The following is a 24994-nucleotide window of genomic DNA, read 5'->3' as shown; positions in this document are numbered from 1 at the left end:
GCTGCCCAGGGTCCTCGGGGGGGGGGGTGGGGAGTGTGGTCGCTGTTTGGGTGGGTGCTGTCCCCATAAGATCTGGGGGTGACGTGGATTTGGGGTGCTGGAGGATGCTGGGAATTTGGGGGGGGGACCCCGACAGGACGGGACCCCAACCGCCTCCAAAAGGCCCTAATGGGGGTTTGGGGAACCGCAGCTCCCACCCCACGGCGGCGATGTGAGGTGTGCTGTGGGACGGGTTGGGGTCACGGCGGGGCTCGGGGTGCGGTGAGGTTTTGGGGAGCAGCGGGGCCGGCCCGGCCGGTCCATCCGGGAGCGTCACAACCCTGGGAGAAAGTGCTGGAAACGTCCCAAAAGTGTGGGGGCAGATGGGGGGTTGGGGGGGGGGACAGTGGGGAGAACGGGGACGAAGGGTGGGGGGTGTGCTGGGGGAGGGGGGGTCGGATGGGGGGGGTGGGGAGGGATGGAGGGGTGGGGGGTGGATGGAGGAAGGGATAGATGGGGGGGATGTGTGGGGGGATGGATGGGGGGACAGAGGGGTGGATGGACGCACGGATGGATGGATGGATGGATGGGGAAATGCTTGGAGGGACAGACGGCTGAGCAGAGGGCCGGACAGACGGACAGGTGGGGGGATGGGGGGGGGGAGAGGCGGGCAGGGACAGACCGGCCGTGCAGCGGAAGGACAGACGGCCGGACGGCCATCAGACGCGCTCCCGCAGCGCTCTCCGGGCACTGCCCCCCATCCCCGCAGCGCTGCGGGTGGGAACCGCTACGCCCCGCCCCCCCCCGCCATTGGCTGCCCCCCCCCCCCCCCCCCCCCCCCTTTCCACGCCGTTTCATGAATGAAAGGGAGGGGGGGGGGGGATGGGGTGAGGGGCCCTTTAACCCCTCGCGTGCCGCGGGGGTACGAATGCGGGCGGGGTCTCCGCAGCCCAACTCGGGGGGACCGCCCGCCTTCCATGTGCGCCCCCCCGGAGCCTCGCTGCCCCTTTAAGAGCGCCCCCCCCCGCGCTCCCATTGGTGGGCGGGGCCACGTGACGTCAGCGGGGCATGAATGAACAGAGCCGGAGCGCTCCCACGGAGTGCGTGGAGCTGCGGGGCCGCGTCCCGCCATGGCCCCCCCGGCAGCCTTCATCCCCCCCGCCCTCCTCCTCTTCATCCTCGGCCCTGCCGCCCCCAAGGAAGGTGAGAACCGCCGCGACCCCAAACCCAACTTTTCTTTTTTCTCCTTCCCCCCCCCCCCCCAAAAAACTTTCTCCTATTTCTTAACAACTTCTCCCTTTTTCTCCCCCCTCCCCCCAAACCCCCCCCAAACCCCCAACCCCGATATTTTACTGCTTTTCCCTTTTTATGGGGCCGCAACGGAGCTCAGCGCCCCTCTGCCCGAGGGCTCCCAGCGTGTGGGGCTTTGGGGGGCAGCTTTGGGGGGGGGGACGGAGAGAGGGAGGGCAAAAGGCGACGCTGTGATGATTAACCATTAAATCGTGGTTAATTAGGATTAAAAAAGGAGAGTTCGGGGCTTTTTCCCCGCCGGTGCGGAGCGGTGGGGTCCCGGTTGGGTAAAATGGGGATCCCCCCCCTCAACGTTTGTGGGAACCCCTTAAATAAATGGGGTGGGAGGACAGAAATGAGCCCCAGGTTGATAAATCCGCCCCATAAAGGTACGGTAAAGGGAAGGTTCCCCGGGTGGGATCCGGTGCTGGAGCTGAGAACAATGTCAGGAAAGCCCGAAAAGTGCTGGGAAAACAAACCGCCCCCCTCCCGGTCCCGGTCCCGTGGGGCTCTATGGGGCGGTTTGGGTTCGGTTTGGGGTTTTAAGGGGCAAATTGGAGGTGGTTGGGTTCGTTTCATTGGGGGGGGTGGAGGAATTGAGGGGGGATGGGGGGTTCGGGGTGCGCTGAGGAGCGTCCAAATGGGGTCAACAGTTTGGGGGTGAAAGAAATGAGAATACGGCAGAGTTGGGGGGTGAAGTGCCGGGTGTGGGTTCTGCAAAGGGGTAAAAGGGGGGGGGGGGGGGGGGGGGGGGGGGTTATTGCCCCCACCTCCCAAATAAATAGGATTTGAGTGGGGAGGGGGGGACTGAAGCTACAGTTGGGGTGTAGGAATGGGGAGTGGAGGTGGAGAGGGGATGGGGTGGGGTGGGGGGCACTGGGGGTTGGGACGGCAATGGGATGGCAATGAGGGATAGGGAAGGAGGGAGAGGGGTAAGGACGGGGAGGGGAATGGCTGTGGTTGTGGCTGTGCAGGTGGGGATGGGGGCAGCGGAGGGGGATGAGCCCCAAAAGTGGTGCTCCACGACCCCGGCCGTGCCACATTTCCCCTCCTGGGGGAATTCCAGCTGCAGGAATGCAGTGCTGCGCCCGCATTCTCCCCAGACGTGGCCCTGTGGGGTCGAATGTGTCACGAGTTTGGAGTTCTCAGTGCTTACCCCACCGTGGGGGTCACGTCCCCAAACTCCAACCCCGGGGGATGGGTTGAGGCTGTCCCAGCGGGCGCGAAGCCGGGCGCATTCCTGGGGGCTGATTCATGGGCGCTTCCGCCCCGGCCGTGGCCTCCTCTTCCTCCTCCTCTTCCTCCCCCGGTGCTGGATCTGGCCACCGCCCTCGGCGTGCTGGGGCATGTCCTCTCCTGATGGCCCTAAGGGACCTGGGGGGACGCAGGGCGGTGGCACGGGGCGGGGGGCTCCTGGGGGTTTTGGGGTCCTGTGGGCTTCGGGGGTCCCATGGACCTTTGGGGGTCCCAGAGGTATCTGAGGGTATTTAAAGGTGTTAGGGGTGTCTGGGTGTGTTGGGGGCTTCCATGGGTTATGGGTGCATCCGTGGGACCTGGGGGTGTTTGTGGGTCCCGGGAAAGTTATATGTATGGGTCTTGGGGACCGTGGGATCCCACGTGGGATCCAGGTGGCATCTGGGCGTTCTGGGGACACGCATGGATCCTGCTGGACGTCTGTTGGTCCTGGAGGTTTCCGTGGGTTCTGAGGGCATCTGTGGGTTCCAGGGGGACTTGGAGATATCTGAGCGCATTGGTGGCCCTGAAGGTCCTGGGGCTGTCTGTGGGTCCTGGTTGGCACCTTCCTGGTTTAGTGCTCATCCCACTAATGGTCCCCTTCTCTCCTCTTCCCACAGTTGTCCTGCTGGACTTCGCCAAGGCTCAAGGGGAGCTGGGCTGGCTCACTCAGCCCTATGGCAAAGGGGTGAGCATCCAGCAAGCTCCTCCTCAAACCAGTGTTGGGGATGGGATGGGATGGGATGGGATGGGATGGGATGGGGGCATCCATGAGGAAGGAGAAATGGATGTCCTTGTGAATGGGGATATCTGTAGGGATGGTGATGGATCAACCACAGGGAAAGAGACCTTCATAGGGAGGGGGATGGTGGTATGGGCAGGGACAGACCATCCATGGGGATGGCTATGGGACCATCCGTGGGGATGCAGATGGGTTCATCCTTGGGGATGGGGACAGGGGGTATCCATTGGGATGGGGAGACTTCCATGAGATGGGGGGCATCCATATGGATGGGGACTGTCCACGGGGACACTTGTGGGGTTGGGAATGGGGAGCATCCAGGGGGACAGATTGTCTACGGGGACAGGGATGCCCACTGGAATGGGGCTGGGGAGCAGCAGCACCACGGACCCGTTTCTCCCTGCGGTGCAGTGGGACCTGCAGCAGCACGTGCTGAACGACACGGGGATCTACATCTACGCGGTGTGCAGCGTGCTGCAGGGCGAGCAGGAGAACTGGCTGCGCACCAACTGGATCTACCGCAGCGAGGCCCAGCGCATCTTCATCGAGCTCAAATTCACCGTCCGCGACTGCAACAGCTTCCCTGGAGGCGGCGGCTCCTGCAAGGAGACCTTCAACCTCTTCTATGCTGAATCTGACGTTGACTACGGCACCAATTTCCAGAAGCGACAGTTCAAGAAGATCGACACCATCGCTCCGGATGAGATCACGGTGCAAGAAGACTTTGAGACGCGGAACGTCAAACTCAACGTGGAGGTGCGCTCGGTGGGACCTCTGCACCGGAAAGGTTTCTACCTGGCTTTTCAGGACCTGGGGGCCTGCGTGTCCCTGCTGTCCGTGCGGGTGTACTACAAGACGTGCCCGGCTGTGCTGCGGGGCCTGGCGGTGTTCCCCGAGACGGTGGCGGGCGCTGACTCGCAGCAGCTGGCGAAGGTGCAGGGGGCCTGCGTGGAGAACGCGGTGGCTGACAGGGCGCCGATGCTGCACTGCAACATGGATGGAGAGTGGTTGGTGCCCATCGAGCAGTGCCAGTGCCAGGCTGGCTACGAGGCAGCAGGAGAGCAATGTCAAGGTGGGGATGGGGAGCGTAGGTGGGAGTGGAGGGGACGTTGGGGATGGAAGGGTGGTGTGGGGGTGGGGGTGCACTCACTGTCTTGGGGTGTGCTGTGAGAGCCATCCCTGCCCCTGGGGGCACCCTTGGGGCACCTTCAGCACTCTTGGGGGTGCTCAGGCATCCTCAATGCAATTGGGCATTCTTGGGCATCTCCAGTGTCCTTGGGGGAAGCATTGGAGCGGCCTTGCATAGCTGACACGGCATTGGGTGCAGAGGGGTGGGCTGACAGGGTTCCCCCATGCAGGGGGGTGGGTTGATGGGAGGAGCCTCCCCCATTCATGGTGGGTAATAATGAGCCACACAATAAGGTGAAATGCTGTGAATCCCTGGAAGCTGGTGATGATGCTCAGGTTGAGGACAGGGCACCCAAGTGCTGACCTCCATGTTGTCCCCTACTCCAGCTTGTCCCCCCGGGACCTTCAAGGCTGAGGTGTCCCTGAGTGGCTGCCAGCCCTGTCCTGCTCACACGCTACCATCCTCAGCCGCTGCTGATGCATGTCCCTGCCAGGATGGGTACTTCCGTGCCCCCACCGACCCAGCTGCCATGCCCTGCACCCGTGAGTGGCATTTTTGGGAACGTGGTGTGGGGTTTGAGGGGTCGTATCTATGCCCTGACCTCAACACCATGTTCTGTGTCTCCAGGTCCTCCTTCAGCCCCCCGCAGTGTCACAGCTGTTGGGCTGGGGGCCACCGTGCAGCTGCGTTGGTCCCCTCCCAGTGACAAGGGTGGCCGGCAGGATGTCACCTACAGCATCACCTGTGAGCAGTGCCTGCCTGAGAGCGGAGAGTGCCAGCCCTGCGATGGGGGAATCCGCTACTCACAGCCCCCCCAGGGGCTGGTGGGGACAGGGGTGACGGTCACTGACCTGGAGCCCCATGTCAACTACACCTTCACCATCGAAGCTCGAAATGGGGTCTCAGCTTTCAGCCCGCTCCGCAGCGTGGCCAGCACCAGCATCAGCGTCAACCACACAGGTAAGGGTCACCCGTACCCCTGAGCCCACCACAGGGTGCCACCGTGGCCGCCATCACACAACCAAAGAGGTGCCACCAACTCTGACACTGCATCTCCATCGCAGAGCCGCCCCAGGTGACGTCGGTGAGCCTGAACGGACAAACGGCCACCAGCTTGGTCCTCTCCTGGACGGTGCCACCACGACAGCAGAGCTGGGTCTGGAAGTATGAAGTCACCTACAGCAAGAAGGTGCCACCAGCAGCATCCCATCCGTGTCCCACCTCATGTCCTCTGCACAGTCCCTCGCTCACTCTCTTCCCTGCTTCCTCAGACAGATGAGAACAGCTACTCGGTGCTGCGCTGCGAGGGCACCTCTGTCACCATCCCCAAGCTGTCCCCTGGCACCTCCTACGTGGTGCGAGTCCAGGCGCTCACCAAGGATGGCCATGGCGCCTTCAGCCTCGAGCATGAGTTTGAGACATTACCCGAGGGTGAGGAACAGGATTTTGGGGATTTGGGTTTTTTTGTTGGTTTTTTTTGGCATGCTATGAGGTGTACATGACTCCAAATGTTCCCACAGAAGCTGAGTCCATGGCATCTGCTGCCGTCATCAGTGGCTCCGTCACCGGTGTCATCTTTGTTGTTTTCGTCCTCGCTGCTCTCCTCTACGTCCTCCGGAGGTAGGGAGAGATTAAAGAAAAAAACCCAAATCCAATTTTTTGCTATCCCAGGGGTGAGTTTTGGGGTCAAACACTGCTTTTCCACAGGAGGAGGAACTCGCCATCACGCCAGTCCCCCGAGGATGTCTACTTCTCCAAGTCCGGTGAGTGGTGGGGTGGTGGGCTCAAGGCATGGGGGTGACACAAAGAGGACACTTTGGGGGTGACACGGCTGCTGACCCCACAGACCAGCTGAAGCCCCTCAAGACCTACGTTGACCCACACACCTATGAAGACCCCAACCAAGCCATGCTCAAGTTCACCACTGAGATCTCGCCATCCTCCATCACCCGCCAGAAGGTCATCGGCGCTGGTAGGTCCTCACGTTGTCATCTCTCCCCATACTGAGAAGGGAACGCGTTTTGAACTTCTCTGTTGCCCTGAGCAGGAGAATTCGGGGAGGTCTACAAGGGCACCCTGAAGCAGGGCAAGAAGGAGGTGCCGGTGGCCATCAAGACACTCAAGGTGGGCTACACGGAGAAGCAGCGTGTGGACTTCCTGAGCGAGGCCAGCATCATGGGGCAGTTCTGCCACCACAACATCATCCGCCTTGAGGGAGTCGTCTCCAAGCGTGAGTGCCCTAAAACCACAGATATCTTCCCAAAAAGCATGCTTCTTGGGTGTCTAGCAATATTTTCAAGGGGACGGAGTTGGTCTTCAGGATTTTTTCAACACGTTTTGGCTCTCTTTCTGCAGACAAACCCTTCATGATTGTCACGGAGTACATGGAAAACGGCGCGTTGGACAAATTCCTGCGGGTAGGCGATGCGTGATGGAATCCCATTGCCCCAGGCTGGGATTAGCAGGACTTCAGCTCCCAAATCCCCGTGGAGACAAGACCTGGCTCCATCCACGTCCCTGTAGTGACAAGATGTGGGATTTGGGGTTATTTTCTCTGTTTTCAGGAAAAAGATGGGCAGTTCTGCGTCATCCAGCTGGTGGGCATGCTGCGGGGCATCGCAGCGGGCATGAAGTATTTGGCCAACATGAACTACGTGCACCGGGACTTGGCTGCACGCAACATCCTGGTCAACAGCAACCTGGTCTGCAAGGTGTCTGACTTTGGGTTGTCAAGGGTGCTGGAGGATGACCCCGAAGCCACCTATACCACCAGTGTAAGTGCCACCAGAGGGGATTTTTGGGGTTTTGGTGCAATTCTGCATCGTTGCCTCCTTTCTTTTTCCCTGCCACTGGGGAATTGTGACAACATTGCCCCCAATAGGGTGGGAAGATCCCAATCCGCTGGACAGCACCCGAAGCCATCTCATACCGCAAGTTCACCTCTGCCAGTGACGTCTGGAGCTATGGCATCGTCATGTGGGAGGTGATGTCCTACGGCGAGCGCCCATACTGGGAGCTCTCCAACCACGAGGTGAGCATCACCCCATTTTGGGGGGCTGCTGTGGGGGCTGAGTGCCTTATTTGGCACGACTGCTTTCCGTGGCACTGACTTTGCTCTTCTGGGGGGTGACCTTGCTATTCCAGATGGCCCAGCTTTGCTATTCTGGGGGTTTTGTTTGGCCTGTATCTTTATTCTTTGCATTTCCGGGCTGCCTTTGCAGGTGATGAAAGCCATCAATGAAGGCTTCCGCCTGCCCGCCCCCCTGGACTGCCCCTCGGCTGTGTACCAGCTGATGATGCAGTGCTGGCAGCAGGAGCGTGCCCGGCGCCCCAAATTCGCCGACATCGTCAGCATCCTCGACAAGCTCGTCCGTGCCCCCGACTCACTCAAGGCACTGGCAGATTTTGACCCCCGGTGAGCTGCAGGAAGAGGGCACGACCCTTTGCATCCTCCTCTTTTTTTGCACCCTTCCACTTTCCCGTGTTGTTTTTCTTTGCATCGTTGCATTATTTTTTTGCATGTGTGCATTCCTGCCTTATTTCCCACACCTATTGTTGCAGTTTTCTTCACTCTCACTCATTCCTTGGCATGACTTTTTTCTCCAATCTTTGCATCCCCCTTGTTTTCACGTCCTCCGTTCTTGCATTTTTTTATTGCACTCCTGCTTGACTTCTTGCATCTTCGCACGGCCGTGTCCTCTTCCATTCGTTTCTCCATGATTTTTTTTGGCATACTGTTGCTTCTCACGTGCTTTCCTGTACCTTTTGTGTAAATTTTTTTTTGCAGCCTTGCATTTCTGCAGGATTTTTTTTTTCTTCTTTTGCATCCGTGCATTTCTGTGCGCTGAAGTCATTTCCTTTGGCTTTCCGCAGTGTCTCCATCCGCCTGCCCAGCACCAGCGGCTCCGACGGCGTTCCCTTCCGCTCGGTGCCTGAGTGGCTCGAGTCCATCAAGATGCACCAATACGCTGAGCACTTCGCTGCTGCTGGCTACAGCACCATCGAGAAAGTGCTGCAGATGACAAGCGAGTGAGTGGCAGTGGGTTCAGGGACAGCGATGCATAGGGCTGAATTAGTGCCCTGGGCTCCGTCCCTATGGATCCCCTTTGGGGCTGGATCCCGTCCCCTGGGGTGCTCGGGGTGGGATGCCCCCAGTGCTGCTCAAGATGCAGCCCTACGCCACGCTCAGAATCAAACCGCCTCCAGCCCAGCCCCTTTTCCTGCTGTTCTCACCCCCAAAATTCCACCTACAGTTCAACACCCCCTCTCTATTTCCCCTACAGCGACCTCAAGAAGATCGGGGTGCGCCTGCCCGGCCACAAGAAACGCATTGCCTACAGCCTGCTGGGGCTGCAGGAGCAGCTCTGCCCTGCCGGCGTCCCCATCTGACTCCACATGGGCAAATGAAGACCCCCGGCATCCCTCCCACCTTCCACTTTATTTATTATTTTTTGAGGTTGTTGTTGTTGTTGTTATTATTATTATTAATATTATTCCCCACAGGGGATTTCACCGCATCGCCATCGCTGTCCCGAGGACAAAACAGGTGGAAAACCCCCCCAAAAATGACAATTTCAAATGGGGGAGGCTGTGTTGGGGGGGAATTTCCCCCCTTTTTTTTTTCTGCATTTCAGGGAAAAGAAAAACCCCAAAGGGCTGAACCACACAGCTGTGGCACCCAAATTTCTCCATTTCTGCCTTTTTCTCCCTTATTTTCCTCTCCCACTGCTGGTTTGGTTTTTCTCTGCCTTACTGCTGGTAAGCAGCGTTACCTCTATTTTTTTTTGTCAGTGGTGTTGTTGTTGTTTTTCTAATTTATTATATTTTTGTATATTTATTGAGAGAAATCAAAAAGGTCTCAGATTTCGGAGAGGTAAAAGGAGAGAAGGGAGAGGAAAAAAGAAAAGGAGGGGGAGGGGGCAGGTTTGGGGTTTTTTTTTCCCCCCTTTTTTTAATGGATTTTATGAGCTTTTCATGATTTTCACGACAGTGAGTTGGATTTGAATAAAACTTTTGTGCTCTTTTTCTACCCCAGCGTCCATCGGTGCTGAGTTGGAGTGGGATTGTAGAGCCAGTAGGGGGGGGCCTCTATTCTTTGTTTATTGTAAGGAGGCTTTAAGGTTTTTCAGCGTTTCTCGAGCATTTGTGCACATTTCCCCAAACCCACGAGGAATGCAGGGTTACTTTGCCAAACAGCAGCAGGGATGGCTGCGTGGTGCCTGCAAATAACCGGGTGGGAAAAGCACCGGAAAAAGCATTTATCATCATGATTTTTTTTTTAGTTTTTCCTTTTTCAACCTCAAACCCGCAGCGAGGGCTGTGCGGTTGTGGAGCTTCTGCTGAATGCTTTCTTTGGTGCTTTTTTTTTTTTTTTTTTTTGCCCTTTCTTTTCCTCTTTTTTTGTTTTTGGCACTTGGCCCTGCAGCACATCACCACGCCCCGTGCCCGGGTGCTGCCGTGCCTCGGTTTCCCCTCCCTGCATGGAGTTTCGGTGAAACTCCCAATCCCTGCAGGAGCTGGCAGGGCCATGCGTGGGATGGGGGCTGCCCTGGGGCTGCTGCACACCTTCTTCCCTCTGGGGGCTGTGCTGCTGTTTCCCCCCTGAGTGCTGTGGTCCCATCGCCCTCTGGTTGCCCCCAAGTCCCTGAGCACTCTCCGTAGGGTCTATGGGTGCTGTGGTCCCTGTATCTCCTCAGCACCTTTCCCAAGTGATGTGGATGGTGTGGACCCATCGCCGCAGTCCCACCACCCTACTCTGTAGCCCCATCCCTCTGTTCTCACCCTCAGCACGGTGTCCTCCTCTCATTGGGTGTTGCCTGGCCCCAGCCCCACAGAGCCATCCCCCGCACCCCCCTGGCGCTGCCATGCCCATCTCCAGCCCCATTTTTTGGGTGTTACCCTGGCGCTGACCTCATTTCACCCCTCCTGCGGCTGGGCTTGGGCATGCCCAGGATTAATTGCACCGCCTTCATTAGCATCAGCTGCACCCTCCGCACCCTGAAGTGCTACACCCTGCTTTGCAGAGCGAACCTGAAACGGAGGATGCGGTGGCAATAGGGTTGGATGCTCTGCACCCCAGACAGCTCCTGAAATTAACCATACGATCCCAAAAGCCATTTAATTAACACAGCAGCAGGATGGGCAGTCACGCTTCCTTGGCCAGCTCCTCTATGGCTCTCCGCAGCTGCAAGGGGAAGGAGGAGTTGGGATGGGTGCTGTCCCCTCATGCCCCCCACCCCCTGTTCACCCAATGTCCCTGCTGGCACCTCAGTGCGTGTGACAGCTCCCACCAGCTTCCCATAGTGAGTGACGAAGATGTGCTGCAGCTTCAGCAGCTCGAAGAGGTGATGTGCCTGCAAAGAGGGGGGACACGTGGGGACAAAGTCTGAATTTTTCTGGGTTGGGGGGCCTGTTGTCACCTGTCCCGCCACCCCAAACCTGGTGCAGTGAGGTCCACGGTGACAGCTGCAGTACGATGGGCTCGATGGCACAGTCCTCCCCAAGTGTCCCTGTGGAGGCTGGCTGCAGTGGGATAGAGAAGGTGATGTACTGTATGTTGGGGTGGAAAAAATGTCTCTTTGGAGTGCAGTGGGTGACCCAGACTCACCTTCTCCTGCAGCGGCCCTGGGGGTGCCTGTGGGTGCTCGTGGCTCTGCAGGAAGGCTATCAGTTTAGCACGGCTGATGGTGCCCACCAGCATGGGTGACTCTGGGGGAACAGGAGCCAGGTGAGGTGACCACAAGGCTATCAGCTGAGATGTCCCCATGGCCACTAGACCCCTGCACACCTACCACCCTACCTTTGCTCTCAATCACTGCGTATTCTTTATCAGTGGTGGCATTGAGGGCCGCCAGCACCTCCTCAAAGCCATCACCCTTGGCCACGGCCACCACCTGCTGCTCCATGAACTCCTTCACCACCACCCGGTAGGAGCTGGAGAACAGGGACAAAAAGCCACGATTTTTGCCAGGGAATCCCCCCAAAGCAGAGCCCATAGGGATACTCACGCTATGTGCCGGCTGCGGATGCGGGGCAGGTAGGGCAGCTTCTTGACAATGATGGTGCCATCGTAGAAGGAAGGCTGGCACTTCTGGGTGATGGCGTTGGCCACGAGCACAGCCAGCACGACGGGCAGCACGTGGGCCATGTGGCCAGTGGCCTCACACACTAGCAGGGCGGTGGAGACGGAGTAGGTGACGGCACCCGAAAAAGCAGCAGCGCCTACGGCATGAGGCAGTGGTAGCACTGGCACAAGGATTGGGGTGGCCCCACTGACCCCACCCCAACAATGTCACCCACTTACCGGCCAGTGCATATCCACCGGGGACAATGGGGTACGCCGCGCCCTCTGCATGGATGCCATGGGGGAAGAGAGAGGCCAACACCTCCCCCTGCAACCGCCCAATGGCTGCTCCTGTGGGGTTGGGAGGGGGGGAGAGAAGCGCTCAAGACCCCCAAGGAACACCCCCCAAAAAATACAGAGCTGTGGCAACCCCACACACTCCCGCATCTGAAGCAACACCCAGACCCCCTGAACGGGACCAGGTGCAGCCCCCAGTGCTGGATGCAACCCCCTTATCCACCACACATCAAAATGAGTTGGATGCCCCCCTGTAGTCCCCCCAAGATCATATGCACCTCAAGAGCCGGATGCATCCCTGTGCCCTCAGTGTATCAGATGCCAACTCCCCTAATCTCCTTCCCACCCCTAATGCATTGGATGCATCCCATGCCCACCCCAGGACCCGATGCAGACCAGGGCCAGGTACCCCCAGGAGTGGGGCAGGACCCCCCAAACTCACCATAGATGAAGACAGGCATAAAGTACCCAGCAGGCATGGGCAGGGTGGTGGCCAGGGTCAGCATCCAGAACTGAGGGGCACACAGCAAATGGGAATGGGGACAGCAGGCTGTGGTGTGGGGCTGGGGACACAGTGAGGTACCTTCATCAGCAGGAAGAAGACCAAAGTACCGAAGATGGTGGCTGAGGGGTGGCACCACTCCTGCCACAGCCCCCGTGGGTCCCCCAGCTGGGTGGCGGCCATCGAAGCGTTCTGGGCCAGCACAAACCAGGAGCGGTTGTCAAATAAAGAGATGAGGTGTTCTTTCATGGACAGCTAGACAGACAGACAAATGGCATGGGTGCGGGCTCAGGTGGGTGCTGACGAGAAACCCCCCAGCCCTGCTCACCCTGGAGGCCATCAGCTGGCCCAGGCCTGGAGGGAAGGTGATGGACGCCAGCAGCAGCACCACCAGCACAGTGTACAGGGGCTTGCTGTGGGAAGAGGGGCGGATGAGACAGGCGGATGCACCAGGGGACACAAAGACACACCGGGGGACACGAGGACGCAGTGAGTGGGACAGACAGACACACAGGGGGGACACAAGGATGTATGGGGTGGGACACACGTTCAGGTGCACGGTACAGACACACAGACACACAGGACGCACTCAGTGGCCAGCAGCCTGCCTGTCAGCCGGTTCTCTTTGACGGCCGCCAGCAGCCAGCGTTGGCAGAAGAGGTAGGCACAGGCGATGGCTCCACAGATGGCCCTGAGGAGGAGATGGCAGTGTGCAGACAGAGATGGGCAGGGCGTGCACAAGGAAATGGGCAGGGGACAGGCAGAGTGCAGGTAGGTTATGGGCAGAAAACAGGCAGGGAAGTGGGAAGGATATGGGCAGGATTCAGGCAGGGTATGGGCACTGTGAGGGCAAGGTATGGGCAGGAGCCTGTCCCCAGTAGGTCCCTCTTTACCCCAAAATCACGAAAAAGAAAGTCTCTGGCAGGTCAAAAGGGAAATCAATCTTGAGGTTGCTCTTGAAAAGAGCGGCGATGGTCTCTGGAGAGGAAGGAAGGGGCACATGGGTTTTCAGGTGGGGGGCAAAAGACACCACAGGGCTGCTCCCTGCCCTGCCTTGCCCTGCCTTGCCTTGCTCGCTGTTGAAGACGGCGAGGAGGCGAAACATGAAGGCACCACAAGTAGCAGCAAAAAAACCACGCCAGTAATCCCGCACGGCAAAGTGGGATGACATAACCTCGATGCTGAACAGCACCCCTGGAAAAAGGGGGGGACTCACTCAGATGTGGGGGTATCTCTCGTGGGAAAGGGGCAGAGGGGTCACTCACCGCTGATGGGAGCCCCGAAAACAGTGGCCACGCCAACAGCCTGAGCAGCCACCAGCATCTCGTTCTGCTTGAATTTGTCCTGTGGAGAAAATGGTTTAGCCGAAACACTTTGGGTTTGGGGAGAAAACTGGTTAAAAATAATATTCCAGCATTGCCACCACCTCATACTCCCTTATCACTGCAGTCCGCATCTTCCCCAGATAAGCTGCAGCCATGGAGGAGAGGTGAACAAAGGGACCCTGGGGACATGGAGAGGACACAGTGTTGAGCAGCCTCGGCATTGAGCCTGTGCTGAAATTCCTGCTGGAATTCCCTGCTCACCAATTTGCCAAGGAACACGGTGCTGCCAGCAGAAAGGGTGCAGGTCAGCCCAACAACCTTGGCCCCGAAATTTTTGATGGCCAAGTATTCCTCCAGCTCCACGCCGCTCAGGATGGTCTTGAGCTCAGGGATGCCGGAGCCTTGGTGGGGGAGAAGAGCTCTGAGTTGGGGGGGGGTCCAAGATTGGAGAGGCCCCCAAGTACTGGGGGCTCCAAGTGTGGAGAGCTCCAGGCTTTGAAGGCTCCAAGTTTTGAGAGTTCCAAATTTTGTGGGCTCCATGTTTTGTAAATTCCACGTTTGAGGTCCCCAAGTTTTGGGGGACTCCCATTTTTGAGGACTCCGAGATTTGTAGGTTCCAAGTTTTGGGGGTGGGGGTCTCCAAGTTTTAGGAGTTCCCTGCACCGTGGAGGGTTTGGGGAGTCCCAGGGGTCCCCACTCACCTCCTGAATGCGGTGTGATGCTGTTGGCAAAGCCGGTGGAGAAAGCTGCCAGGGCCACAGGGTAGATGGTCCATGAGAGGTACTTGAGCACCAAATAATCACCAACTTCTTGGTACAGCCACCGGTGGGCTGGAGGAGAAATGCTGGGAGGGAAGATGCCTCAGCAGCCCCCCGGCTTTCCCCAGTTTTCAGGTTCTCCCCCAAAACAGGGGATGCTGCAGCCCCTCCTTACCCTCATAGAGCCTGAAGACGATGAGGTCCATCATGAAGCTGATGGTGGCCATGAGGACCCCCAGGACAAAGAGGAAGTACCAGTCCTCGCCCACGCGGAAGAGCAGCCCCTTCACCACCTCCATGCACCCTGCAGAACCCCGGGGTGGGGGCAATAGGGTGCTAACCCCCCAGAAGATCCCCAAACCAACTCAGTGTGCCCAAAACTAGGGGTCAGGGTCTCACCTCGCAGCCTCCTGCGGGCTTTGGGGCAGGGCTGCCAGCTGTGCTTCGACACCAAAACCTTTTCCTCTTCCTGCTCCAGGCTGGGGTGCTCCATCCCGGGACTGGTTTGGGGGTCTGGGGCTGCTCCGCTCGATGCTGCTGGCTGTGCCAGCACTGTGATGGAAATGAGTTTGCAAACAAGCTCATTAAAAACGACCTTCACAAGGTGGCCAGACCTGTGCGGGCTGGAGCCAGCCGGAGCAACAAGGGAAGGGTTTCAGCCTCCGAATACGCCCCAGGAGAGGGGGGGGGGAGGGAGGGAGGGGGTACATCCAGCCCTAGCCAAGGGGGCATCGAGGAGCAATGCAGCGCCCAGCGATGCTCTGAGCATCTCCACACATGTGGGCAGCCAAGGGTGACTCAGGCGCCCGCCGGAATTACTCAGCACAGGGGGGGGCTGCTCACATTACACCTCCCCCTGCATTTTTTGGCAGGGCTGCCTGGCGGGTCAGCGCAGGGAATAAAGCCTTACATGGTCTGTTCTGTCGAACCACTCGCCGAGCCTTCCTTTTCTACCCCAAAATGTGGCCTCGTCTGCCCTGGGGTGGGAGGGAAGCTCCAAAGGATACAGATTTTGCACCCCCTCCCTCCCCAGATTCCTGCATGGAGCTGACAGCTTGGATGTTCTCCATGCTTCCCTCAAGGACACTTCTAATGACTTTTTATTGTTATTATCAGTCCCCATGCAAGGAGCCCTGGGACTGGAGCTCCTCCGTACCCCCATCCTGGGGACAGTGAGTGTGGGGTGGGGGCAAGCATCACGCCCTCCAGCCCACTACACTATCCCGGTGGGCAGGAACGCCAGCAGTGGAATCAGGTTCCCCCCACCATGGCCAGGACGGGGAGGAGCCGAGCCAACGAAAGGGGGGAGAGAGGAAAAAATTTCCACAGCGCCCAGAGTGATGTAGCAGGACCTAAATTTAGCCCGTTTTACAAGAGGTCTGGAAGGTGGCCGAGAGCCAAACGGGGCTTTATAAGCTCGGTGGCCGCCCTCGAGACAGCCGGTGCCGCTGGGTGAGGAGGTGCCATTGGCCCCTTTGACCTGCTCTGGAGTGGATGAACTTGAAATCCTCCTCAGCTTTCCGGTCGGAGCACAGCTTCCACCAGCACAGCCGTTCCTCGTCGCCTGCTTGCCCCATGGAGCTTTTCGGGAGCTTCGCACGGCCCCACGAGCAGATGGGCTTCCCAGGCAAGTGCCTACAATGGGATCTCTGGGAGGGAGTACCTCACTTTTTGGGGTCCCGCTGAACTCCAAGGTCACCCCAAGGAGGGTGGAGGGCTTGGATTCAACACAGAGTTGTGGGAAATGAGTCATTTTGGGAGGGAATTATTGGGGGGGACGGGGACGAGCTGACCCCCTGCTGCCCCGCAGCTCGGCCTGGCACCAGTGGCAATGTGAAGACCCTGGGCAACACCTACCAGTTCACAGTGGATGTCAGCGACTTCGCCCCTGAGGACATCATCGTCACCACCTCCAACAACCAGATTGAGGTGCACGCTGAGAAGGTGAGCACGCCCTCCAGCACCCCACATCACCACCCCAATGCTGCCCCGGGGATGCGGGCACCCCCCAGACCCCCACCCAGCTATCACAACATCCCCATAGCCCTGGCCATCACCAATTGAGCACTGAAGACACCATTTCCTCATCCTTTTGCCCTTTATTTTTGCTGCAGCGTCCCATGCCCTTTCCCAGGTGCTGTCCCCACACACCCTAAATCTGAATGCCCCAGGAGCAGCTCCCAAAACAGCACCTTTGTTCCTCCAGCTGCCAGCCCCAGGTGACTCACGTCCCGCCAACGCACCCGCAGGGAGAGTATAAATATTAACACCACACACAAGGCGACACCGCGAGCCTCACCCAAGGGCAAAGGAACAAAGCTCTCCTGTCCCTCTTGCAGCCTAAAATCGCCCCTTTTTCCCCTCCCAGCTGGCCGGGGATGGCACCGTCATGAACACCTTCACCCATAAGTGCCAGCTGCCCGAGGATGTGGACCCCACATCAGTGTCATCCTCGCTGGGGGACAACGGTACGCTGACCATCCGCGCCATACGGCAGCCGGCTAAGCACAGCGAGCACGTCCAGCAGACCTTCCGGACTGAGATCAAGATCTGAGAGGCCAGGGGCAGCGCCGGGGACGGGCCTTTCCCCTGCCCTGTGGGTAGCGTGTGGGGTGCTCCCTTATTTATCTAGCTGTCTGTCCGCTCCCCGGCAAGCTGGCTGCCACCCCGCTGGTTTGGGATGGAGGGGATGCTGGGGAGGGGATGGGAGTGCTCCCCGTAGGCTCCCTAGGAGGTATGAGGGGTGAAACCCGCACACGGCATGAGCATCCCTCACTGCAGAACCCCCCCGAGAGACTGCAGGCTCCAGATGCTGTCATTTTGGGGCTGGGTTGGGAAGACCTGGAGGTCCCACAGCAGTCGTGGTGGTGGTGGTGGTTGCGGGTTTGCCTGCAGGACGGATACGAGGAGTGAGGCCGGGGAGTGAGCCCTTCCCTGACCCTCCACTGGAGCTCTTCTTTGTATATACAGCTTGTACTGGGTTGTGAGAGATTACTGAGAACTGCTGTCTCCTTTCATTCTTTTGCTTTCCTGATGCTTTTTCCCCAGAGGGACTGAGTTTAAGGGACAGAGCAGCTGCAGGTTCAGCCCCAGTGGGTACCTCAGTAGCAGGGACCACAATTCCTCCCGGATGCAAACAAGAAGCTGGCCCCAGCATCCCTGCTCCATGCCCACCTCCTTGTTTATTTCCAGTCCCAGTGACTCACTTCTTCCTGGCCGCTCTATTTCTAAGCCCTTCCCTCAGCTGCTCGGCTGCCAGCCCACCTGGAAGGTCACCAAACCCCCTTCTCCTTTTGCCCATCACCAAGCCCTAGACGGCAGCAGGCTGGGGCACAGAGGCTGCCAAACCCAGGGTTCCTTCCTTTGTGGGACCAAACGCTGCCCCAAAGCCACCCCATGTGTACAAACACAGCACAGGGCTGTTTATAGCGACCACACAGCTCATGTTACCTTGGCACAGGTGTGAGGTCGGCTTGTCCCATAATGGCTTGTGATCAGCACTGACACGCCTGTAATGCTACAAGGACATTCAAAGGGATCTAGCTGGTGCCTTTTGCTGTTTTATTTCTGTCCCACGCTCACCTCGTGAGGCAGGAGCTGCTGCGGGGCTTGGTGGACTCCTTGCTGCAAAGAAAAATGTTTGAATGGTATCAAAAAAAGCTCCCACAGAGCCCAGTACAGCTCAGGAAATTGGAATCGCACGTCTATGGGGATGGAAGCAGCAGGATGCACCCACTGTGCCCCCAAAATGCCATCCCATGGCACCTGGCACCCACACACTGCAGTTATGTGGTGCCATCTAGTGGTGAGGGGTACAAGTGGAAGACCTAGGGGGAGGAAAAAAGGGGGTTTCTCCCCAAAGCTGCCTGGTTTTGGGGGTGGGAATTGGGGAGAGAGAGAAAGGCAGCTCAGAGCTCCAACGCTGAACGCAGCCTGTGATGGGCTCATTGCTGGCAGGCTGGCCGTGCCACGTACACCTGACAGGGAAGCAGGTACATAAGGAATAGCAGTATGGTGCAGTCTCCAGGCTGCTGCCTGCACAGCTGTGGCAGTGGGGCTGTCGTTGCCTCACCAGCATCTTGTGAAGAACAACACCGCCTCGATGCGCTCCTCAGGCAGCCATCCCTGCACGACACCCTTCCTATGGGGATCAGCACAGAGAATCATTTGGGCTGTAAAAGACCCAAGCAAGACCTTCAACCCAATCCACCCAGTTCCTTCAGCACACAGGACCCCGCCTGGATAACTCCGGCGCCTTTCGTCCCCACAGAGCACGCCTCAGGGCCTGCTCCCTGTGGGACCACTCGGCCACCATCACGGCAGCCTTACCACACCCCCATCCCCAGACTTAGGGACACCCAAGGAAGACACAGCAGTCCCCATAGATGTACAAGACAAGAGGCTAAGCACCTGGTGCCTCAGAAGGCCGCAAGACCCCGCCTGCTGCGCGCCCCACCCCGACTGCCCCATCCCAACGCCCGCCAACATGGCGCCGGGCCGGGAAGGGAGGAAAACACCCCGCGTCACGTGACGCGACAGCCGCCTGCGCTCCGCGCATGCGCATCCCCGCCCCGAGCAGGGCGCGCAGGCGCAGTGCCGCCGGCGGTGGGCGGGAAGGGGCGACGCCGCTTCCGCCCGGTGCCAAGATGGCGGCGCCCTTTGTCTGGGCCGTGTCACGGGCGGTGATCTGAGGCCGTCGGCGGACCCGGCATGGCAGGTAGGGCCGAGGGCGGTGGGGGAGAGCCTGTGGGGGCTGGGAGGAGGCTTGCCGGGAGGCTAAGAGCCTCTTGGTAGAGGCCTGGGCGCAGGCTTAGGAGGAGGCCTTGGTTTTGGGGTGCAGTCCCCCTTTGCTGTGAGCCCAGCTCTGAGGTGAGGCCCTGCGCTGAGCCTGACCGGTACCGCCCGGCCCCGGAGCTGGGGGGACCTCTGAGCACCTCAGAAACTTAACAAAAAAAAAGGGGTTTCCCTGCTCCACTGCGTTGTGTGAGCCCTTGTTAGTCAACAGGAGAGCTCACAGCCCCTCACAGTGAGAACTTCTGGGCGTTGAAGGAGGAAAGAAGGCATAAAACCTTTGCTTCATGTCTCCTCTTGCAGAGCACCTCTTGCTCCTTTGGCTTTTCCTCCCTTTCTCCCTGCAATTTCACACCCTAGGGAACCTAGCACACCTGTGTGGGCTGCTCCCTGGGACGTGGCTGTGGTTATTGCTGTGAGTGTGGGTGCTCTGGTAGCAGAGCTTTCCGTCTCTGGGATGGGTTGGGTAATAAGGGGCTTGTCAGCTGTGTCAGGGAGAGATGGGGAGGGAAAGCAGCACCCACACTCTTCTGGTGAGGTGGAATCAGAGGGCGTCTGGTTCTGACCGTGCGGTGTCTGCATGGAGGTTGCAGCCCCATTGGTGTGGGGTAGGAAAAAAAGCAGCAAGAAACCGCTGTGGGTTTCGCACAGCTCTGAGGGCAGTGAGTTTTGTAGTTTAAAACAGAGGGTTTGCAGTGCATTTCTCCCTGGAGGGCTGCGTGGAGTCTGACTTCAGCACCAGGGAGGGGCGGATTCTGGAGGAGAGCCACAAACTCCTCATTCCTCGTCGTGCTCGGTCTGGCGGTTGGCGACCCTGCACATAGCAGGGGGGTTGAAACTAGATGATCACTGTGGTCCTTTTCAACCCAGGCCACTCTATGATTCCCAGTTCTGCTCCTGAGATCTCTCGGTGGCACACGGGTGCAACCAAGCACCGTTCCTCTTCTGTCTTTCAGGCACAGAGCTGAGCGAGGGGGCTCTGATACATCCTTGTGTGTCACAGCACTGATAGAAAAAGGGTTTGTGCTGATGTCAGCCGCTTTCTTTAGCAGTCCTGATTGTATTCCTTTTTTTTTCCTGCTCCCAGTCCTCTCCCATTGTGTTTGCCTGCAGCTCAGAGCTTTCTAAGCACATAAGGCAGCATTGTTTGTGCTGCTGGGAAAGTGCTCTTTTTCCAGTGAAGCAGAGTTTCTCTTGTGAACTTTAATGAGTCTTTTATTTATATATATATATATGTATTTAGACAGATCTTGATGCAAATATTGCTGTTTCTGGCTGTTGGTAGATGTGGTTGGGGGCAGGTGGTTTGTTGGTGTTTGGTTGAAAAGTATCCTGTGTTTTGGGAGAGGCGGGGGAAGCAGAGACAGAGAGCAGCTTTGCTCAGAGGAGAGCAAACTCACAATCTTCTGTGGTTTTCCTGATGGTTTTTTTTCCAGCCCCTATCTTTCTGACTTCTCAGCTGAGCAAGCTAAGCCCCTAACACCTCCTTCCTGCAGGTTTCTTTTTGCTGTTCCTCTCCAAGAGGTGAATGCAAGCAGGGGAAACCCAAGGCTGCAGAGCAAGACAGAAGACCGCTGTGAGCTCATTGCTACGACCCACTGCAGACAGGAGGAGGCTCCCTCGTCGCGCTGCACGCCCATCCTGTGCTTAGCAGCTGAAGGAACACGTTTGTGGCTTGCAGCAGCTGTCCCAGTTGAACTGGCCTGCCCAGCCCCAACTGAGTACGTGAGCTCCCACTGCCTGCCGATGTCTGCAGGCATCCCACCTCCCTTGGTCCGCTGACCCTCCACCTTCTGCTTCTTAGGATTCCTGGCTTCGTGCTCTGCCCCATTCCTGCCCCTTTTGGGTTTTAGCAGTGCCTCACTACAGCTTTGCTTTCTGTCTGCAGCCATGGATTTCCCCCAGCACAGCAGGCAGGTCTTGGAGCAGCTGAACCAGCTGCGGCAGCTGGGCTTGCTGTGTGACTGCACCTTCGTGGTGGATGGCATCAACTTCAAGGCCCACAAAGCCGTGCTGGCGGCGTGCAGTGAGTATTTCAGGATGCTCTTCGTGGACCAGAAGGAGGATGTGGTGCACCTCGACATCAGCAATGTGGCAGGTAGGACCTGAAGCTTCTGGAAGTCCCACAGCCGGATGGGTGGCGTGGGTGAGAGCTTGCAGCACATGCTGTGTCTTGTGCAGGGTTGGGGCAGGTTTTGGAGTTCATGTACACAGCCAAGCTGAGCCTGAACCCTGACAATGTGGAAGATGTGCTGGCTGTGGCAGGGTTCCTCCAGATGCGGGAGATCGTCAACGCTTGCAATGCACTCAAATCCCTCACGGTGCTGGCAGAAAGCCCCGTAGAGAGCCGGGAGCTCCTCACTGAGCTTGGTACGTAGCTTTCTTGTCTTGCTTTGCTTCATCCAGCAAGCCACAGAGCCCTAACGGTATGGTTTTCTTCCCTTGCAGGGGTTGAGAAGGTGATTGTTGAGGGCAAAACAGCGGCAGCAGTAACGCAAGGTGATTCTGACAAACCAAAACAAGTTCCTCCCAACCAGGAGGGGAAGGAAGAGGCGCCTGTGGGCACAGCAGCACAGCCCAAGGAGCCAGCAGAGCAACCGGATGCCAAAGAGGGCCCTGCAGAAGGTCAGCAACCAGGAGGTGAGGTCTGACATGCCCTGTCCCGCTTCCTGTTTCTTCTTGAACATGGCTGAGACACTCTGCTGCTTGTAGGTGTGGACAATGCCGCCGAAGCCAGCCCTGCTGCCGTGTCCCCCAGCCGCCCGCAGCCAGCAGAGAGCGAGGTGGGCAACAGCAGCCCCGGGGAGAAGGGCAGTGATGCTCCAAGCACTGAGGCAAGAGGTGTGTTGTGGTGAGCACAGCAGCAGGCACTTTGCTGTTTTCCCTTCCCGGGAGTGAGGCAGGGTCTAAGCTGCATCAGCTTAAACTTGGGCTTAGAGTTAGGAAGTGCAGATGGGTTTTGTGTCTCTGATGTTGTTCTTGACCCTTCACGTCCCCGTTTTCTGAACACATGCAGGGATGGAGCTGGAAGGGAAGGAGGAAGAGGGGGAGGCGATGGTGGAGGATGAAGAGGAGGCTAAAATTCCCAAGGCAGCGCAACCCAAATCAGAAAGCAAAGAAAATGCTGAGGATAACGAATCAGGGAGCACTGACTCTGGACAGGAGAACTCAGGTGAAACGCGGCTGCTGCGTTCGGGCACTTACAGCGACAGGACCGAGTCGAAAGCCTACGGCTCCGTCACACACAAGTGTGAGGTGAGGGCAGCTGCAGCCACAGCACGGCTCCCGTTCCTCGGTGCCGCCGGCATCACCGTGCATCTCTCTGCCTGTAGGACTGCGGAAAGGAGTTCACCCACACTGGGAACTTCAAGCGGCACATCCGCATCCACACCGGCGAGAAACCCTTCTCCTGCAGGGAGTGCAATAAAGCCTTCTCAGACCCAGCGGCGTGCAAAGCCCACGAGAAGACGCACAGGTATGGTGACAGCTGCCGCCTGGCTCAGCCGTGGGAGCTGTGACAATGGCAGCAGAGACAAGGTCGGTGGGGGCTTGCTGTGCTGCTTCCCTCCCTGTCCCCCTCACCTGACAGCCCCGTGTGCCTTGCAGCCCGCTGAAGCCCTACGGCTGTGAGGAGTGCGGGAAGAGCTACCGCCTCATCAGCCTGCTGAACCTGCACAAGAAGAGGCACACGGGGGAGGCCAAGTACCGCTGTGACGACTGCGGAAAGCTCTTCACCACCTCGGGCAACCTCAAGCGGCACCAACTGGTACACAGTGGGGAAAAGCCCTACCAGTGCGACTACTGCGGGCGCTCCTTCTCTGACCCCACCTCCAAAATGCGGCACCTGGAGACCCACGACACCGACAAGGAGCACAAGTGTCCCCACTGCGACAAGAAATTCAACCAAGTGAGCTGGGGGAGGGGCTGGAGCAGTCACAGCTCAGTGCCCACCATGGGGGCTGCCGGGGATGGTGGGGGAGCTCTCTGCATCCCAGTGTTTGTCCCCAGGTGGGAAACTTGAAAGCTCACTTGAAGATTCACATTGCGGATGGGCCCCTGAAGTGTCGGGAGTGCGGCAAGCAGTTCACCACCTCAGGTAGCACGGGGTGGGTAGGTGGGGAGCTCCCAGAGCAGGGTGTCCACTGTCCGTGGGGAACAGAGAAGGGTTTAAACCTCCACCTCACACCCTGGGGCTGCTCCTAAAAGGAGCTGATCTGCGGGACAGAGGTGTCCCTTCCATCTCCCCAAGCTGTTGCAGAGTCCCTGCTGCATGCGGCACAGGGAGGGATGGGGGTGCTCCGCTGTCCCCGTGCTGCTGTCTGAGATGCAGCTGCACGCAGGCAACCTGAAGCGGCACCTCCGGATCCACAGCGGGGAGAAGCCCTACGTCTGCGTGCACTGCCAGCGACAGTTTGCTGACCCCGGGGCGCTGCAGCGGCACGTCCGCATCCACACGGGTAGGGACACAGCTCAGCCTCCGTGCCGCCTTCCCCTGGAGGGCTGAGGGGTTCCACGTGGATCCTCGTGTGGCTGAGCCCTCCTGCTGCCTCCCCAGGAGAGAAGCCGTGCCAGTGCCTCATCTGCGGGAAGGCGTTCACCCAAGCCAGCTCCCTCATCGCCCACGTGCGCCAGCACACGGGGGAGAAGCCCTATGTCTGCGAGCGCTGTGGCAAGAGGTGAGCATCCTCCATCGTGCCCTTCTTGCACACGGTGGTGCTGGGGGCAGTGCCACCACCGTGTCCTCGTCCCCATCCCCTACAGGTTTGTGCAGTCAAGCCAGCTGGCCAACCACATCCGGCACCACGACAACATCCGACCTCACAAGTGCACTGTCTGCAACAAAGCCTTTGTCAATGTGGGTGACCTCTCCAAACACATCATCATCCACACCGGTGAGCGCCCCAAGGGCTCCCCACGCTGCCCCCTGTGCCTGAACCTGCAGTTAACCTCCTGCTTCCCCTCTGATCCCCAGGGGAGAAGCCGTTCCTCTGTGACAAATGCGGCCGTGGCTTCAACCGGGTCGACAACCTGCGGTCCCACGTCAAGACGGTGCATCAGGGCAAGGCAGGCATGAAGATCCTGGAGCCCGAGGATGGCAGCGAGCTCAACATTGTCACGGTGGCCTCAGATGACATGGTGACGCTGGCCACCGAGGCACTGGCTGCCACTGCTGTCACGCAGCTCACGGGTGAGCTGTGGCCTTTGGCCTTGGGGCACTTTGCTGTGGGTCGGACCCCTCATGGGCTGAGTCTTGCTTGGCCTCGTGTCCTTGCAGTGCCCTCAGCATCACTTCTCTCTCCTCTCCTCCAGTGGTCCCCGTGGCGGCGGCTGTGACGGCAGATGAGACCGAAGCGCTTAAAGCGGAGATCACCAAAGCGGTGAAACAAGTGCAGGAAGCAGGTGAGGAGGGGAGGGGGCCGGCATCGCGCTCACCTGGCCCCCGCCCTGCTGCCGCCACACCCCGGGCCTCCCCTCTGCCCTTGCAGACCCCAACACTCAGATCCTTTACGCCTGCGATTCCTGCGGGGAGAAATTCCTGGATGCCACCAGCCTGGCGCAGCACGTCCGCATCCACACAGCCCAGGCGCTCGTCATGTTCCAGGCCGACACGGACTTTTACCAGCAGTACGGGGCCGCCGCTGCCACCTGGCAGACCGAGCAGGTCATCCCTGCCACCGAGCTGCTCTTCCGCCCCCGTGACAGCCCCCAAGAGGCCCCCGCCGCCCCCCTGGCCCCTGTGCCCCTTGCTGGGGAGGGCCAGGCGCCTGCTGAGTGACCCACCCGCTCCCCCTCGCCTTTATTTAAAGTCAGCTGCTTGGAAACGGTGTAAAAAGTGTATTTCTGGAAGGAGAGAGAGAAGGAATAAATTGCAATATTTTCTAAAG

The 24994-nt window shown here is 58.7% G+C and overlaps 4 protein-coding genes across 6 annotated transcripts; 3 read left to right on the top strand and 1 right to left on the bottom strand.

Annotated features, from left to right (window-relative positions):
• The first annotated feature begins 1057 nt into the window (after window positions 1-1057).
• On the top strand, window positions 1058-9402 carry EPHA2 (EPH receptor A2). Its single transcript, XM_001234813.7, has 17 exons — window positions 1058-1182; window positions 3123-3190; window positions 3656-4316; window positions 4760-4915; window positions 5001-5333; window positions 5438-5562; window positions 5645-5804; window positions 5894-5993; window positions 6081-6136; window positions 6220-6345; window positions 6421-6603; window positions 6729-6790; window positions 6938-7147; window positions 7255-7404; window positions 7595-7788; window positions 8247-8402; window positions 8657-9402. Exons 1-17 carry the CDS (start codon window positions 1110-1112, stop codon window positions 8760-8762), a joined length of 2919 nt encoding a protein of 972 aa, XP_001234814.4. The 5' UTR covers window positions 1058-1109; the 3' UTR covers window positions 8763-9402.
• A 1070-nt stretch (window positions 9403-10472) lies between these two features.
• CLCNKB (chloride voltage-gated channel Kb) lies at window positions 10473-18888 on the bottom strand. 2 transcript variants are annotated; one of them, XM_040651354.2, is made up of 23 exons: window positions 18729-18888; window positions 18391-18459; window positions 17901-17942; window positions 17769-17835; window positions 14718-14870; window positions 14494-14622; window positions 14262-14390; window positions 13822-13961; window positions 13662-13739; window positions 13501-13579; window positions 13304-13429; window positions 13129-13213; window positions 12825-12926; window positions 12564-12648; window positions 12317-12490; window positions 12176-12245; window positions 11677-11787; window positions 11381-11594; window positions 11173-11306; window positions 10981-11081; window positions 10812-10895; window positions 10640-10726; window positions 10473-10557 (listed from the first exon to the last, which is right to left on the bottom strand). In XM_040651354.2, the coding sequence occupies exons 2-23, from the start codon at window positions 18394-18396 to the stop codon at window positions 10519-10521; spliced, it is 2235 nt and encodes a 744-aa protein (XP_040507288.1). In that variant the 5' UTR covers window positions 18397-18459; window positions 18729-18888; the 3' UTR covers window positions 10473-10518. The 2 variants fall into 2 exon arrangements, with proteins under 2 accessions (XP_040507288.1, XP_040507289.1); XM_040651355.2 differs by lacking the exons at window positions 17769-17835; window positions 17901-17942; window positions 18391-18459; window positions 18729-18888 and adding an exon at window positions 15229-16076.
• Window positions 15760-17335, top strand: HSPB7 (heat shock protein family B (small) member 7). Its single transcript, XM_427836.8, has 3 exons — window positions 15760-15945; window positions 16129-16262; window positions 16687-17335. Exons 1-3 carry the CDS (start codon window positions 15813-15815, stop codon window positions 16870-16872), a joined length of 453 nt encoding a protein of 150 aa, XP_427836.2. The 5' UTR covers window positions 15760-15812; the 3' UTR covers window positions 16873-17335.
• A 47-nt stretch (window positions 18889-18935) lies between the features above and the next one.
• Window positions 18936-24993, top strand: ZBTB17 (zinc finger and BTB domain containing 17). Of its 2 annotated transcripts, none has more exons than XM_040651108.2 (16): window positions 18936-19035; window positions 20606-20830; window positions 20998-21207; window positions 21291-21479; window positions 21558-21734; window positions 21822-21950; window positions 22126-22364; window positions 22442-22584; window positions 22716-23016; window positions 23118-23205; window positions 23450-23566; window positions 23665-23785; window positions 23871-24001; window positions 24082-24297; window positions 24420-24509; window positions 24596-24993. In XM_040651108.2, the coding sequence occupies exons 3-16, from the start codon at window positions 21000-21002 to the stop codon at window positions 24883-24885; spliced, it is 2439 nt and encodes an 812-aa protein (XP_040507042.1). In that variant the 5' UTR covers window positions 18936-19035; window positions 20606-20830; window positions 20998-20999; the 3' UTR covers window positions 24886-24993. The 2 variants fall into 2 exon arrangements, with proteins under 2 accessions (XP_040507042.1, NP_001263229.2); NM_001276300.2 differs by having other exon boundaries at window positions 21558-21749.
• Window position 24994: the final 1 nt, after the last annotated feature.

This window comes from Gallus gallus, chromosome 21, assembly GCF_016699485.2.
Source record: "Gallus gallus isolate bGalGal1 chromosome 21, bGalGal1.mat.broiler.GRCg7b, whole genome shotgun sequence".
NCBI lineage: Eukaryota > Metazoa > Chordata > Aves > Galliformes > Phasianidae > Gallus > Gallus gallus.
Note: the sequence above shows the minus strand (reverse complement) of the source record. Positions and strands in the feature narration are given on the sequence as shown.

What these genes read in the sequence shown, in the direction of transcription:
- CLCNKB (XM_040651354.2), bottom strand. An exon ending in CGCAGTGATTGAGAGCAAAG is followed by an intron (nt 11,082 to 11,172) that starts GTAGGGTGGTAG and finishes CTGTTCCCCCAG; the next exon opens with AGTCACCCATGCTGGTGGGC. An exon ending in GAGCTGTCACACGCACTGAG is followed by an intron (nt 10,558 to 10,639) that starts GTGCCAGCAGGG and finishes TTCCCCTTGCAG; the next exon opens with CTGCGGAGAGCCATAGAGGA.
- ZBTB17 (NM_001276300.2), top strand. Translation starts at nt 21,000, where the DNA reads ATGGATTTCCCCCAGCACAGCAGGCAGGTCTTGGAGCAGCTGAACCAG. An exon ending in AGAAGGTCAGCAACCAGGAG is followed by an intron (nt 21,750 to 21,821) that starts GTGAGGTCTGAC and finishes TGCTGCTTGTAG; the next exon opens with GTGTGGACAATGCCGCCGAA. An exon ending in ACACATCATCATCCACACCG is followed by an intron (nt 24,002 to 24,081) that starts GTGAGCGCCCCA and finishes TCTGATCCCCAG; the next exon opens with GGGAGAAGCCGTTCCTCTGT.
- EPHA2 (XM_001234813.7), top strand. Translation starts at nt 1,110, where the DNA reads ATGGCCCCCCCGGCAGCCTTCATCCCCCCCGCCCTCCTCCTCTTCATC. An exon ending in AGCAGGAGAGCAATGTCAAG is followed by an intron (nt 4,317 to 4,759) that starts GTGGGGATGGGG and finishes CCCCTACTCCAG; the next exon opens with CTTGTCCCCCCGGGACCTTC. An exon ending in GTGCTGCAGATGACAAGCGA is followed by an intron (nt 8,403 to 8,656) that starts GTGAGTGGCAGT and finishes TTTCCCCTACAG; the next exon opens with CGACCTCAAGAAGATCGGGG.
- HSPB7 (XM_427836.8), top strand. Translation starts at nt 15,813, where the DNA reads ATGAACTTGAAATCCTCCTCAGCTTTCCGGTCGGAGCACAGCTTCCAC. An exon ending in CGAGCAGATGGGCTTCCCAG is followed by an intron (nt 15,946 to 16,128) that starts GCAAGTGCCTAC and finishes GCTGCCCCGCAG; the next exon opens with CTCGGCCTGGCACCAGTGGC. An exon ending in TTGAGGTGCACGCTGAGAAG is followed by an intron (nt 16,263 to 16,686) that starts GTGAGCACGCCC and finishes TTCCCCTCCCAG; the next exon opens with CTGGCCGGGGATGGCACCGT.